Source organism: Mobula birostris, chromosome 8, assembly GCF_030028105.1.
Source record: "Mobula birostris isolate sMobBir1 chromosome 8, sMobBir1.hap1, whole genome shotgun sequence".
NCBI classification, from domain to species: Eukaryota; Metazoa; Chordata; class Chondrichthyes; order Myliobatiformes; family Myliobatidae; genus Mobula; species Mobula birostris.
In genome coordinates, this window is record NC_092377.1 from 1,298,698 (window position 1) to 1,314,042 (window position 15,345).

At 46.1% G+C, this 15,345-nt stretch overlaps 1 protein-coding gene across 2 annotated transcripts in view; it reads right to left on the bottom strand.

The window, feature by feature from the left end:
- efhc1 (EF-hand domain (C-terminal) containing 1) overlaps positions 1-15,345 on the bottom strand; it is an 85,018-nt gene that overhangs the window by 58,390 nt on the left and 11,283 nt on the right. For both annotated transcript variants that reach the window (XM_072264678.1, XM_072264676.1), the window contains 3 exons: positions 12,906-13,193; positions 11,988-12,137; positions 3,095-3,287 (listed from right to left, as the gene is read on the bottom strand). In XM_072264678.1, the coding sequence (XP_072120779.1) occupies positions 3,095-3,287; positions 11,988-12,137; positions 12,906-13,193 (631 nt within the window). The remainder of the gene's footprint in view (positions 1-3,094; positions 3,288-11,987; positions 12,138-12,905; positions 13,194-15,345) is intronic.

Below are 15,345 nucleotides of genomic sequence, written 5' to 3' on the forward strand. Positions count from 1 at the left end.
AGTGAGGGTTAGTGTGTGTGTGTGTGTGGGTCGGTCCCCCAGTGAGGGTCAGTGTGTGTGAGACCGTCCCCCAGTGAGGGTCAGTGTGTGTGGGTCGGTCCCCCAGTGAGGGTCAGTGTGTGTGAGACCGTCCCCCAGTGAGGGTCAGTGTGTGTGGGAGACCGTCCGCCAGTGAGGGTCAGTGTGTGTGGGAGACTGTCCGCCAGTAAGGGTCAGTGTGTGTGTGTGTGTGTGTGTGTGTGTGTGTGTGTGTGTGTGTGTGTGTGTGTGTGTGTGACTGTCCCCCAGTGAGGGTTAGTGTGTGTGTGTGTGGGTCCGTTCCCCCAGTGAGGGTCAATGAGTGTGTGGGTCGGTCCCCCAGTGAGGGTCTGTGTGTGTGAGACCGTCCCCCAGTGAGGGTCAGTGTGTGTGGGAGACCGTCCACCAGTGAGGGTCACTGTGTGTGGGAGACTGTCCGCCAGTGAGGGTCACTGTGTGTGGGAGACTGTCCGCCAGTGAGGGTCAGTGTGTGTGAGACCGTCCCCCAGTGAGGGTCAGTGTGTGTGTGTGTGTGTGTGTGTAACTGTCCCCCAGTGAGGGTCAGTGTGTGTGTGTGTGTGTGTGTGTGTGTGTGTGTGGGACCGTCCCCCAGTGAGGGTCAGTGTGCGTGAGACCGTCCCCCAGTGAGGGTCAGTGTGTGTAGGACCATCTCCCAGTGAGGGTCAGTGTGTGTGTGGGACTATCCCCCAGTGAGGGTCAGTGTGTGTGTGACCATTCCCCAGTGATGGGTCAGTGTGTGTGTGTGGGAGATCGTCCCACAGTGAGGGTCAGTGTGTGTGTGTGTGTGTGTGTGTGTGTGTGTGTCTGTGTTTGTGTGCGTGCGGGACCGTCCCCCAGTGAGGGTCAGTGTGTGTGGGACCGTCCCCCAGTGAGGGTCAGTGTGTGTGTGGGTCCGTCTCCCAGTGAGGGTCATTGTGCGTGTGGGGACCATCCTCCACTGAGGGTCAGTGTGTGTGTGTGTGACCGTTCCCTCAGTGAGGGTCAGTGTGTGTGTGTGACTGTCCCCCAGTGAGGGTTAGTGTGTGTGTGTGTGGGTCCGTTCCCCCAGTGAGGGTCAATGAGTGTGTGGGTCGGTCCCCCAGTGAGGGTCAGTGTGTGTGAGACCGTCCCCCAGTGAGGGTCAGTGTGTGTGGGAGACTGTCCGCCAGTGAGGGTCAGTGTGTGTGTGTGTGTGTGTGTGTGTAACTGTCCCCCAGTGAGGGTCAGTGTGTGTGTGTGTGTGTGTGTGTGTGTGTGTGTGGGACCGTCCCCCAGTGAGGGTCAGTGTGCGTGAGACCGTCCCCCAGTGAGGGTCAGTGTGTGTAGGACCATCTCCCAGTGAGGGTCAGTGTGTGTGTGGGACTATCCCCCAGTGAGGGTCAGTGTGTGTGTGACCATTCCCCAGTGATGGGTCAGTGTGTGTGTGTGGGAGATCGTCCCACAGTGAGGGTCAGTGTGTGTGTGTGTGTGTGTGTGTGTGTGTGTGTGTGTGTGTGTGTGTCTGTGTTTGTGTGCGTGCGGGACCGTCCCCCAGTGAGGGTCAGTGTGTGTGGGACCATCTCCCAGTGAGGGTCAGTGTGTGTGTAGGAACGCCCCCAGCGAGGGTCAGTGTGTGTGTGGGACCGTCCCCCAGTGAGGGTCATTGTGCGTGTGGGGACCATCCTCCACTGAGGGTCAGTGTGTGTGTGTGTGTGTGTGTGTGTGTGTGTGTGTGTGTGTGTGTGTGTGTGTGTGACCGTTCCCTCAGTGAGTGTCAGTGTGTGTGTGTGACTGTCCCCCAGTGAGGGTTAGTGTGTGTGTGTGTGGGTCCGTTCCCCCAGTGAGGGTCAATGAGTGTGTGGGTCGGTCCCCCAGTGAGGGTCAGTGTGTGTGAGACCGTCCCCCAGTGAGGGTCAGTGTGTGTGGGAGACCGTCCACCAGTGAGGGTCAGTGTGTGTGGGAGACTGTCCGCCAGTGAGGGTCAGTGTGTGTGGGAGACTGTCTGCCAGTGAGGGTCAGTGTGTGTGGGAGCGTTCCCCAGTGAGAGTGAGTGTGTGTGTGTTTGTGTGGGAGATCGTCGCCCAGTGAGGGTCAGTGTGTGTGTGTGTGTGTGTGTGTGTGTGTGTGTGTGTGTGTGTGTGTGTGTGTGTGGGACTGTCCATCAGTGAGGGTCAGTGTGTGTGTGGGACCGTTCCCCAGTGAGGGTCAGTGTATCTGTGTGTGGGAGATCATCCCACAGTGAGGTTCAGTGTGTGTGGGGGGGTACTGTCCCCCAGTGAGGGTCAGTGTGTGTGTGTGTGGGTCTGTCCCCCAGTGAGGGTCAGTGTGTGTGAGACCTTCCCCCAGTGAGGGTCAGTGTGTGTGTGGGACTGTCCCTCATTGAGGGTCAGTGTGTGTGTGTGTGTGTGTGTGTGTGTGTGTGAGACTGTCCCCCAGTGAGGGTCAGTGTGTGTGTGTGGGAGATCGTCCCACAGTGAGGGTCAGTGTGTGTGTGGGACCATCCCCCACTGAGGGTCAGTGTGTGTGTGGGACTGTCCCCCAGTGAGGGCAGTGTATGTGTGACCATCCCCCAGTGAGGGTCAGTGTGTGTGTGAGACTGTCCCCCAGTGAGGGTCAGTGTGTGTGTGTGGGACTGTCCCCCAGTGAGGGCAGTGTGTGTGCGACCATCCCCCAGTGAGAGGGCCAGTGTCTGTGTGAGACTGTCCCTCAGTGAGGGTCAGTGTGTGTGTGGGTGTGGGAGATCGTCCCTCAGTGAGGGTCAGTGTGTGTGTGAGACCGTCCCTCAGTGAGGGTCAGTGTGTGTGGGAGACCGTCCCCCAGTGAGGGTCAGTGTGTGTGTGTGTTCGTCCCCCAGTGAGGGTCAGTGTGTGTCGGACACTGTCCCCCAGTGAGGGTCAGTGTGTGTTTGTGTTCATCCCCCAGTGAGGGTCAGTGTGTGTGGGAGACCGTTCCCTCAGTGAGAGTCATTGTGTGTTTCCTATTCCTTGATGTAGTCAGTGAGTGTAGGGACCGTTCCCCAGTGATAGTCAGTTTGGGAGTAGTTACATTCTGTGGGCCGGTCGACATTGGGTGTATGTGTGCCTGGAAAGCTCCTCACCGTGGGACTGTCGCAGTGTCTTGGGTAATCGTTTCCTGCCCAGCAGCATGGGAAAGGGTTCTCGGCCGTCATTGTTCTCATAAACCTCCCGAATCTCCACTGTCCCATCGGCAAGGAAGTGATGGATGACGTAATGGTGGCATTCCTCAGACGTGTTCTCTCCGTCCTGCCAGTACGCAAAATAACGCAGCACCTGTCATGGGAGGTTCACAGAAATAAATGTTCACTTAAGTACATAAACGTTACCATACACAACCCTGAGATGCATTTTCTTGCGGGCATTCACTGTAAGAACAAATCAACAATAGAATCAATGAAAGAGTGCATCCAAAATGTAAACACCAATTTGCAGAGGACAATAAAGTGTGTAAATATAAAAAGAGAAAAATAACAATAATGAATATGGAGAACATGAGATGAAGAACCCTTGAAAATGGGTCCATAGGTTGTGTGAACAGTTCAGTGATGGAATGGGGTGAGTGAGGGTAATCAGCAGCCTGATGGTTGAGGGGTAATAGCTGTTCCTGAACATGGTGGTGAGGGACCTGAGGCTCCTGTATCTTTTTCCTGTTGGCAGAGGTAAGAAGAGAGCATGTCCTGGGTGGTGGGGTTTCCTGATGATAGATCTTGTTTTCCTAAGACTGCCTTTCATAGACATGTGCTCAATGGTTAGGAGGGCTTGACCATGAAAGTCTGGGCTATATTCACTACTTTTCTGTTCAAGGGCATTGTTGTTTTTATACCAGGCCATATTACAAACAGTCTATGTACTCACCACATATCCAACTTGTCAAAGTTTTAGATGACACGTTGATCTTCACAAACTTCTAAGTAGAGGTGCTGTCATGCTTTCTTTGTAATTGCTTATGTGTCATCCCTGGAAAGATCCTCTGAAATGATTACACTGAGGAATTTAAAGTAACTGACCCTCTCCACCTCTGATCCAACAATGGGCAATAAAGAATCAGCTCTTTAGTCTTGCTGACACTAAATGTTGTTGTGCTTGCCCTTTCCTGATCTATCTCCGGCTTAATATCCCGGTCTACCTCCCAGTCCGCCTTTGGGTTCCCATCCCGATATACATCATGATCTGAAACAAGAGAAAATCTGCAGATGCTGGAAATCCAAGCAGCACACACAAATGCTGGAGGAACTCAGCAGGCCAGGCAGCATCTATGGAGTAATGTACAGTAGACGTTTCAGCCCAAAATGTTGACTGTACATTTTTCCATAGATGCTGCGTGGCCTGCTGAGTTCCTCCAGCATTTTGTGCGTGTTACATCTTAATCTGCCTTTCTGTCCACATCACGGTCTACCAACCATCCTGCCTCTGGGTCCACCACCCAGTCTGTCACTCAATCCACCATCCGGTCCATCTCCTGTTGAGTGTCCTGGTCTACGTTCTGGTCTTCTTCCCAATCTATCTCCTGGTGTGTCTTCTGGTCCCACCTGGTGAATCTCCCGATCTGTCCCCCATGGTATCTCCCAATCCGTCTCCTGGTGAATCTCCCGGTCCATCTGCCAGTGAATCTCCTACTCTGCCTCCCTATGTGTCTCCCAGTTCGTCTTCCGTGGTATCTCCAGTCCGTCTCCCGATCCTCCTCCCAGTGTATCATCCAGCCTGTCACCCACTGTGCCTACAGGTCCGATTCTTTGTGGATTTCCCAGTCTGTCTCCTGGTATATCACTGGGCCTAATTCCTGGTGTGTCTTCCCATCTATCTCCCAGTCTGCTTCCCGATCGGTCTCCCAGTGTATCACCTGGCCTGTCACCCGGTGTGCCTACAGGTCTGACTCTTGGTGGATTTCCCGGTCTGTCTCCTGGTGTATGTCCCATTCTGTCTCCCGGTCAGCCTCCCAGTTCGTCACCTGGAGTGTCTCCTGATCTGGTACCAGTCTATCTTTTACTGTGTCTCCCGGTCGATCTCCCAGTCTGCCTGTCATTCCATCTCCTGGTCCATCTCCCAGTGTATCTCCTGGTCTGTCCCTCAGTCCATCTCCCAGTGTATCTCCTGGTCTGTCCCTTGGTCCATCTCCCAGTATGCCTCCTAGTCTCCTGATTCCCTGCACTGGCCCCATATCCCTGCAGCTGACTGATGCACACAGCATGGAATATTCCCATTCCCAAACTATTCCCATTGGAGTGAAGGGCGAAGTTCTCAGGATATGTAAATTCTGGCTGCCGATGGATACTGAGGCCCCGAGGCAGGGTTTAGGAATCCCTTGAGTACAAGGAAGTGTAAGGGGGTTTCGTCTTTTATGTTACTGCGTAGGCTAATTAAAATGGCTTCTTTGTTATGTTATACTTGGGAATGCTTCTTTGTTATGTTAAACGTTGAGAAAGTTCTTGTGCTAGCAGTTTGTTTTGGGTTAGAGTGTGATAAGAATATGTTATGAACCAATTGGGATTGTTGTTATGTTTTTGGTGTATTTGAAGATATTGTATGCGCGGGGTTTTTGGGGGAGAAGGCGGGATAGAGAGACAGAGGATGGACCAGGTGCTGTGATGTCTGCTAACGGGGTCGGACCCCGAACAGGGCATTTGGCGAGGAGAGGAGACGGAGACGGACTCGTGTGGAGCGTCTAGTCGACCACCGTTGTTGGTCCCAGGCGGCCGGTTGAGGTGGTCCGAGGACCCGCAGGGTGAAGCAAGGTCCTGAGCTCCAACTGTTTGTGCACGAAGAGATTGAACTTTGATAAGTGTGGCTCCTTTTATCTTCCTTTTATATTTTATTCTCTATTAATTATATAGTTCCAGTAATATCTATAAACTGTAAATCATTTAATCGTATCTGGTGTATTGTCTGTTATTTGGGCGGGGTGGGGTACATCACACAGCACCCACACAAACTAATTACCCAGTTTGGCGGGGCCGAGGGCTGTTTCCCTAGACAACAGCGAGCCGAACAACCCTGAGGCTGGCCGGGGGGCTACAGAAGATTAGCTTTATTTGTCACGTGTAAATCAAAAAGTACAGTGAAATGTGTTGTTTATGTTAAACACCAACACAGTCCAACAATGTGCTGTGGGCAGCCTGGAAGACTGGAAAATTGTAAATGACGTAAGCATCACGGAATTGTGGCTGAAAAGAAGATTATAGCTGGGGGCTTAATAGCTAAAGATACACATTGTATCGAAAGGACAGGCAGGATGGCAGAGGGGGCGGTATTGCTCTGTTCGTAAAAAATTGAAATCAAATCATTAGAAAGAGGTGACATAGGGTTGGAAGGTGTTGAATCATTGTGGATAGAGCTAAGGAACTGCAAGGGTAAAAAGATCCTGATGGAAGTTGTCTACAGACCCTCAAACAGTAGTAACGATGTGGCCTACAAATTACAATCGGAGATAGAAAATGCCTGCCTTACTAAAAATTTTAAGCATCTCTATAAATATAATTTTTTTGCATTAATTGACTACACCAAACAAATGCTTTCTAAATGGTCACCTATGACATTATCATTAATCAGTCGGATTAATGCTATTAAGATGATGGTTTTACTGAAATTCTTATATATATTTCTGGCAGTTCCTTCCTTTATACCTAAAAAGTTCTTTGACAGAATAGATTCTATAATCTTATTTTATATGTGGAACAATAAAAATCCTAGATTGAGTAAACACTTATTGCAGAAATTTAAAAAGGATGGTGGTATGGCTTTGCCAAATTTTAGAACGTACTATTGGGCAATTAATATTCGATATATTACTTTTTGGATTCACTATTCAGATACACATGAATGTCCTTCATGGTTGGATTTGGAGGAAAACTCGGTGAAAGGATTCTCTTTGGCTTTTTTACTGGGAGTTCCTCTTCCCTTTTTGTTTTCTAGGATTAGTAGACAAGATTTTAATCCCATATTAAACATGCATTAAGAATTTGGTTTCAGTTTCGTAGATTTTTTGAGTTAAATAATTTTATTCTTTCTAGTAATATCCATCTCAATTATTTTTTTAACCATCAATTTTGGATAAGGCTTTTTTAATTTGGAAAACCAAGGGAATAGTGACTTTTTCAAATTTGTTTTCAGGGGACTGTTTAATGTCTTTTTCTCAGTTAGTGGATAAATATGATTTATCTAATGTACACTTTTTTAGATATTTACAAATTAGGAATTTTTTACGTGGTTTGTTGTCAAATTACCCTTCTGCTTATCCACCTAATATGACAGATGTTCTCTTTCAGTTTAAACCATTTCAAAAAGGGTTGATAGCTATAAACGGTTATTGAACTCATGAATGATATCTAATGATAAAATTAAACGTGCTTGGGAATTGGAATTTCAAGAGTCATTTTCAGATAATCAATGGAGTAAAATTTTTCATTTGGTTAACAACTCATCTATTTGTGCCTGTCATTCCTTGATACAGTTCAAGGTAGTGCATCGAGCCCGTATGTCAAAGGATAAACTAGCACGTATTTTCTCCAATATCAATCCTATTTGTGACAGATGTAATACTGAGCTGGCCACTTTAACTCATATGTATTGGTCTGTATAAAGCTAGATAACTTTTGGAGGTATGTTTTTACAATGCTATCAAATTTCTTGGATCTGGATCTACAACCTAATTTGATTACAGCAATTTTTGGGATTATCCCATTGGAAGCAGGAAACATTCCTGTTTCCGCTCAACATATGATAGCCTTTTCGACTTTATTGGCTAGGAGAGCCATTTTATTGAAGTGGAAGGATTCTAATCCACCTATGGTCTTTTATTGGCTCTCCTCCATTATGTCCTGTTTAAGTTTACAGAAAATAAGAAATCGAACATTTGATACATCCTTTAAATTTGAGCAAATCTGGTGACCCTTTATTCAATATTTTCATTTAACTTGATTTATTACTCTTTCAATTCTTTTTTGAAGTTTTAGATTTGATTAGAAAGTCTTTTTTTTTCGTTGTATCCTCAGAATGGACTGCTCAGTCCCTTTTTTTTGTGTAGTGTAGTGGGTTTTTTTTCTTCATTTAAAATTCAAAGTTTTTTCTTTCTTCTTCATGAACTGGTAAGAGGAGAATTGCTGTTTTCTTTTTTTATATTATATATTATATACTAGTTTAACACTATGTATGATTTTGATAATATCTATCTTAATCTCGGTTTGTATTGTTATTGATATATATATTAGAGATGGCCAAGTGGTCAAGTGGTTAAGGCATCAGTCTAGTGATCTGAAGGTCACTAGTTCGAGCCTGAGCTGAGGCAGCGTGTTGTGTCCTTGAGCAAGGCACTTAATCACACATTGCTCTGCGACGACACCGGTGCCAAGCTGTATCGGCCCTAATGCCCTTCCCTTGGACAACATCGGTGGCGTGGAGAGGGGAGAATTGCAGCATGGGCGACTGCCGGTCCTCCATACAACCTTGCCCAGGCCTGCGCCCTGGAAACCTTCCAAGGCGCAAATCTATGGTCTCACGAGACTAACGGATGCCTAAAAATATATTTGAGATAATTCTCCTCTTGTTTGTATTTATGTTCCTTTTAAATCAATAAAAAGATTAATAAAGAAAGAAGAAAATGCCTGCCAAAAGGGCAATATTACCCTAGATATGGAGGATTCCAATCTGAAGGTAGATTCAGAAAATCAGGTCGGTGCTGGATTCCAGGAAGGGGGATTTCTAGGGTGCCTACGAGATGGCATTTTAGAGCAGTTTGTAGTTGAGCCCACTAGAAGATCAACCATTCTGGATTTGGTGTTGTGCAAAGAACCATGTGGAGCACCCTGAAATTTGAGAAGGAGAAGCTAAAGCCAGATGTATCAGTATTGCAGTGGAGTAAAGGGAATTACAGAGGCATGAGAGAGGAGATGATCAGATTGACTGGAAATATCATTAGCAGAGATGACATAAGAACGTCAGAAATAGGAGCAGGAGTAATCCTCCCTGCCCTTTCCCCATAACCCTCAATTCCCCTACTATGCAAAAATCTACCCAACCTTGTCTTAATATATTTATTGAGGTAGCCTCCTCTGCTGCATTGGGCAGAGAACTCCAAAACACCACTCTTTTGGAAAAGCATTTTCTCCTCATCTCTGTCTTAAACTTACTCCCCCAAATCAAGTCTTACCTACCAATGGGAACAACTTTCCCATCTCTATCTTATCTATCCCTTTCATAATTTTATATTTCTATAAGATCTCCTCTCATTCTTCTGAATTCCAGCGAATACAGTCCCAAGCAACTTAACCTCTCCTCATAGATTAATCCCCTCATCTCTTGAATCAACCTGGTGAACCTGCTCTGCACTGCCTCCAAAGCCAGTATATCCTTCCTCAAGTAACACCAGAACTGCATGCAGTACTCCAGGTGCGGCCTCACCAGTACTCTGTACAGTAGTAGCATAACCTCCCTGCTCTTAAATTCAAACCCTCGAGCAATGAAAGCCAACATTCCATTGGCCTTCTTGATAGCCTGCTGCATCTGCAAACCAACCTTTTGTGATTCATGCACAAGCATTCTCAAGTCCCTCTGCACAACAGCATGCTGCAATCTTTTACCATTTAAATAATCATCTGATCTTCCATTTTTCCTTCCAAAGTGGGTAACCTCAAATTTACCAACATTGTACTCTATCTACCAAACCCTTGCCCACTCACGTGACCTATCTATATCTCTCTGCAGAATCTTCTGGGACTCACTGGTCAAAAATTACCTGCCTTTTGCCTATATGCAGAGCAACAATGGGTGAAATTTCTGGAACCAATTCGCAAGGCACAGGATACATGAACCCATAGGGGAGGAGTACTCAAAAGGAAAGATATCATGACTGCGGCCAATGAGAGATCAAAGCCACAATGAGAGCCAAAGAGAGGGCGTATACTAGAGCAAAAATTAGTGGGAAGTTAGAAGATTGGAAAGCTTTTAAAAACCAACAGAAGGCAACTAAAAAGTGATTAAGAAGGTAAAGATGGAATACAAAAGTAAGCTAGCCAATAATATCAAAGAGGATACCAAAAGTTTCCTCAGATACATAAAGTGAGGTGGGAGTGGATATCAGACCACTGGAAAATGATGCTGGAGAGGTGTTAATGGGGGACAAGCAAATGGTCGATGAAATGAATAAATATTTTGCATCAGTCTTTACTGTAGAAAACACTAGCAGTATAGCAGAAGTTCCAGGTGTCAGAGGTCATGAAGCATATGACGTACCATTACTAGAGAGAAGGTTCTTGGGAAACTGAAAAGACTGGAGGTAGATAAGTCACCTGGACTAGATGATGTACACCCCTGGGTTCTGAAAGAGGTCGCTGAAGAGATTGTCTAGGCATTAGTAATGATCTTTCAAGAATCACTAAATTCTAGAATGGTTCTGGAAGACTGGAAAAATGCAAATATAGCTCCACCCTTCAAGAAAGGGAAGGCAGAGGAAAGGAAACTATAGAGCAGTTAGTCTGACCTCAGTGGTTGGGAAGATGCTGGAGTTGATTATTAAGGATGAGGTCTCAGGGTACTTAGAGGCACATGATTAACTAGGTCATAGTCAGCATGGTTTCCTCTTGTCTGACGAATCTGTTGGAAATCTTTGAAGATACAACACGCAGGATAGACAAAGGAGAATTGGTTGATGTTGAGCACTTGGATTTTCAGAAGGACTTTGACAGTGTGCCACACGTGAGGCTGCTTAGCAAGGAAGACGACCATGGAGTTACAAGAAAGGTTCCAGCAAGGATAAAGCAGTGGCTGATTGGCAGGAGGCAGCAAGTGGAAATAGAGGGAGCCTTTTCTCGCTGGCTGCCAGTGACAGTGGTGTTCCACAGAGGGCTGTGTTTGGACCGATTCTTTTTATGTTATATGTCAGTTTTTATGTTTTTTATGTTTTATGTTATATATTGGATGATGGAATTGATGGCTTTGTTGCAAAGTTTGCAGATAATACCAAGATAGGTGGAAGGGGCAGGTAGTTTTGACGAAGTAGAAAGGCTACAAAAGGACTTAAACAGATTAGGAGAGTAGGTAAAGAAGTGGCAGATGGAATATAGTGTCAGGAAGTTTATGGTCATGCACTTTGGTAGAAGAGATGAAAGGGTTGACTATTTTCTAAATGGACAGAAAATACAAAAACGGAAGCGCAAAGGGACTTCGGAGTCCTTGTGCAGGATTGTGGTCTCAATTACAGAGCATCACTGGTCACAATTTGCAGAGCAGTTATCGTCTGGTTGCATTTACAGATCAGTCACAATCTGGTCTGCATTGACAGAGTGGTCACTGTCTCGCCTACATTTACAGAGCAGTAACTGTCTGGTGCCAGCTACAGAATGGTCAGTGTCTGGTCTCAGTTACAGAGTAGTCAGCAAATGGTCACATTACACAGTGGTCAGCTTCTGGTGTCAGTTACAGAATGCTCACTGTTCTGCATTCACAGAACGGTCACTATCTGATTGTAATCACAGAGGGTCACCGACTGTTCTCAATCACAGAGCGGTCACTGTGTGGATCACATTTACAGAGCGGTCACCATCTGGACCGTATTTGTAGTGCAGTCATTGGCCAGACCTCATTTGTAGAGTGGTCATTGTCTGTTCTGCATTCACAGAGCAGTCACACTATCTGGTTTTGATCACAGCGCGGTCACTGTCTGTTCTACATTCACAGAACGGTCACTATCTGATTGTAATCACAGAGGGTCACTGTCTGGTCTCAATCACAGAGTGGTCACTGTCTGTTCTGCATTCACAGAGTGGTCACTATCTGGTTGTAATTACAGAGCGGTCACTGTGGTCTCAATCACAGAGCGGTCACTGTGTGGATCACATTTACAGAGCAGTCACCATCTGGACTGTATTTATAGTGCAATCATTGGTCGGACCTCATTTGTACAGTGGTCATTGTCTGGTCTGCATTTACACTGTGGATTTCATTTACAGAGTGCCATTGTCTGGCTGGCGCCTCGATACAAACCTTGCGATCGTAGGTCAGGAATTGCTTTAGCTTGTCAAAGTCAGATGGGGTGACGAACTGCCGAGGTGGGGGTTTACGATTCTCTGTGTATGAGTCCGTCGGGATCATCTCTGGACAATTGGGGACGATGCCATGGCTGACCATGAAATCCTGGAGAGACAGAGACACCCCAAAAGTCAGTGCTGGAACCGTGGAGAAAACCCACTGAATGAAAGACATCCTTCTCCACATCAGGGCTCAGGCCAAAGCCTGTTGCCATCCCAGGCCTTCAATAGCCAAAGGTCACTGTTCAGTGATGGACAGCAAGAACCCTGGCTGATATCTCCCTCTCCCTCCCTCTCGCCCTCTCCCGCCCACCTAGGGGTTATTGTTCAGTGGTGGGGAGCAGGAACCCTGGCTCATACCTCCCCCTCTCTCCCTCTCCCACCTAGAGTTCATTGTTCAGTGATAGAGAGCAAGAACCCAGGCTGATATCTCCCTCTCCCTCCCTCTCACCCTCTCCCTCCCACCTAGAATTCATCGTTCAGTGATGGGGAGCAGGAACCCTGGCTGATATCTCCTTCTCCCTCCCTCTCTCACCTAGGGGTCAAGAAGCTAAAGAAATTCCTGCTCCCCTTTGTTCTAAAGGGATGTCCCTCTATTCTGAGGCTGCGTCCTCTGGTCCTAGACTCCCCCCACAGTAGGAAACATCCTCTCCACATCCTCTTAGTCGAGGCTTTCCAATATTTGATTGGTTTCAATAAGATTCCCCCTCATTGTTCTAAACTCCAGTGAGTACCAGCCAGGAGACGTCAAATGCACCTCATATGTTAACCCTTTCATTCCTGGGATCATAGTTGAGAACCTCCTCATTAAAGTGGGGGGGGGGGGGAATACACTCAGGGTTTCCCCGTGACCCAAGAACAAGGTGGCACCTACACAGGTGAACTTGTTGCATCCAGTGAGACGATAACGCCGACCATAGGCCACCAAGTCCATGGCCACATTGAGGTCCTTCCAATGCCAAGTACGGCCCTGGTCATCTTTGGGCAGCCGCTGCCGGCTGATGAGTTTGCCCTGAGGCAGCCCCGAGTTATCCACCCGCGGCTCGTAGATGGCGATGCTGTCATCCTCCAGGTAGTAGTACAAAACGATCCGCCGCACTCGGAAATGCTCGTCCGCTGACTCACGCACCGTCTCCTTGAAATAGCCATCAAAGCTGAGCACCTGCAAGGAAGGCACCATGGTCACTGGCGGAGGAGAGGGGAGGGGAGGCAGTGTGCTGGTGGGGTTGGAGTGAGTGAGAGAGACTGTGCCTGCGCAGGCAGCAGCTGAACAGGATCAGCACTCATGCTCGTGACTGCATATTCCAGCCAATTAGTGGTTGTATTGTTACATACTTCAAGCAGATCTTGCGACTTTCTTGTGAGAATGATGGAATGGTCTTTTGGAGGTCACCTGATGTAATTTTCCTGCCGATGTGAGGTCACGTGATGACATGTTCACCACGGGTATAAAAGGGAAGACCCCTGGTGACGCAGTTTAGTTTTCCAGTTAGAACGTCAATGTGATACTCCTCTCCGCTGTTTATTTGCATTATGACGCAGTTTTGATTTTAAATGGAGTTTTATGTTCTAACGTAAGGTACAGAAGTCTGGGCTGGCAGTTTGATCAATCGCTGCCAGGTTTGTTAATGTATCTTTTCAGTAACACTGGAGAGTGAAGACGGGACCCTGAAGGAGACGTTCGACAGGTTTGGAAAGGATCGACCGTTATTGAATTCGTTCAAGAAAGTGATCTGCATGAGGTAGCCTCTGCTAAAAAGGAAGCAGAAAAGGCTGTGCAGGATCTATTCTACGGAGGAGGAAGGTCAGTGCCTTTTAAAACTGTTCTACTTCCATCATCGTGAATCCTGTGGACAAGGCAGGATCCGACTGGGAGTGGCAGTGACTTTGTGTCTTCGAGGAATTCGTTACTTCATGAAAGTCTCTCCTAATTGACTATATAAATCTCTTGGACTTGAAAATTTACCATTCGAAGAACTGTGTTTGAATTTATCACTTTAAGAACTGGTTTCGCATTTATCGCTTTAAGAACTAGTACGAAGTAGCGGTTTCCAAAGTAAATGATATGGATTACATGATAAAAACTCCAGATCGAAGAAAGCCAACACAGCTGTGTCATATAAATATGACAAGACTGTATTATGAGAAACAAAATGCCACTATGACTGTTGACTGTTGTGGTCAATAATAATGAATTTGATCCCACTGAAAACTTAATGGATGATTTATCTGAAACTCATTTTAAACCCAATGTTATTTCAGCTAGATTACCGAACTCAAAAATTCTGGAAAATATTGATGAAAAATTAGCTCCTTTACAGCCAGAGCAGAGAGAGCAGATGAAACAATTAACTTTTAAATATAGGGATTTATTTCCAGACATTCCTAGAAGAACCACCGTAGCTACGCATGATGTAGATGTGGGAGATACAAAGCCTATAAAACAACATCCATATCGAATGAATAGGGAAAAATGTGAACTTGCTGAACAAGAAATTAAGTATATGTTAGAGAATAATATTATTAGACCTTCAAATTCAAATTGGAGTTCACCGTGTGTTATGGTACTTAAGCCAGACAATAGTATTAGGTTTTGTACAGATTACAGAAAGGTGAATGCTGTGACCAAAACTGATGCATAACCAATCCCTAGAGTAGATGACTGTGTGGATAAAGTTGGACAAGCCAAGTTCCTTACCAACATTGATTTGATAAAAGGTTATTGGTGTATTCCATTCACGGATAGAGGTAGAGAGATTTCTACATTTGTAACCCCATCCGGGTTATATGAATATAATGTTCTTCCATTTGGGATGAAGAATGTACCAGGTACTTTCCAAAGGATGATTAATAAGGTGATTCATGGGTTAAAAGATACAGATGCCTATATTGATGATTTAGTTACGGGAAATAATACTTGGAAAGCACATATTACTGTGGTGGAGAAACTATTTGAAAGACTTTCAAAAGCTAATTTAACTATTAACTTAGCTAAAAGTGAATTTGGCCATGCCACAGTGACCTACCTTGGTTATATTGTGAGTCAGGGAAAATTAGCACCTGTTCAGGCAAAAGTTCAGGCAATTTTAGAAATACCCACTCCAACTGGTAGAAAAACTCTCAGGAGATTCTTGGGTATGGTAGGATGATGTAACTAGTAGAGTGGATAGGGGAGAACCAGTGGATGTGGTATATCTGGATTTTCAAAAGGCTTTTGACAAGGTCCCACACAGGAGATTAGTGTGCAAACTTAAAGCACACAGTATTGGGGGTAAGGTATTTATGTGGATAGGGAATTGGTTGGCAGACAGGAA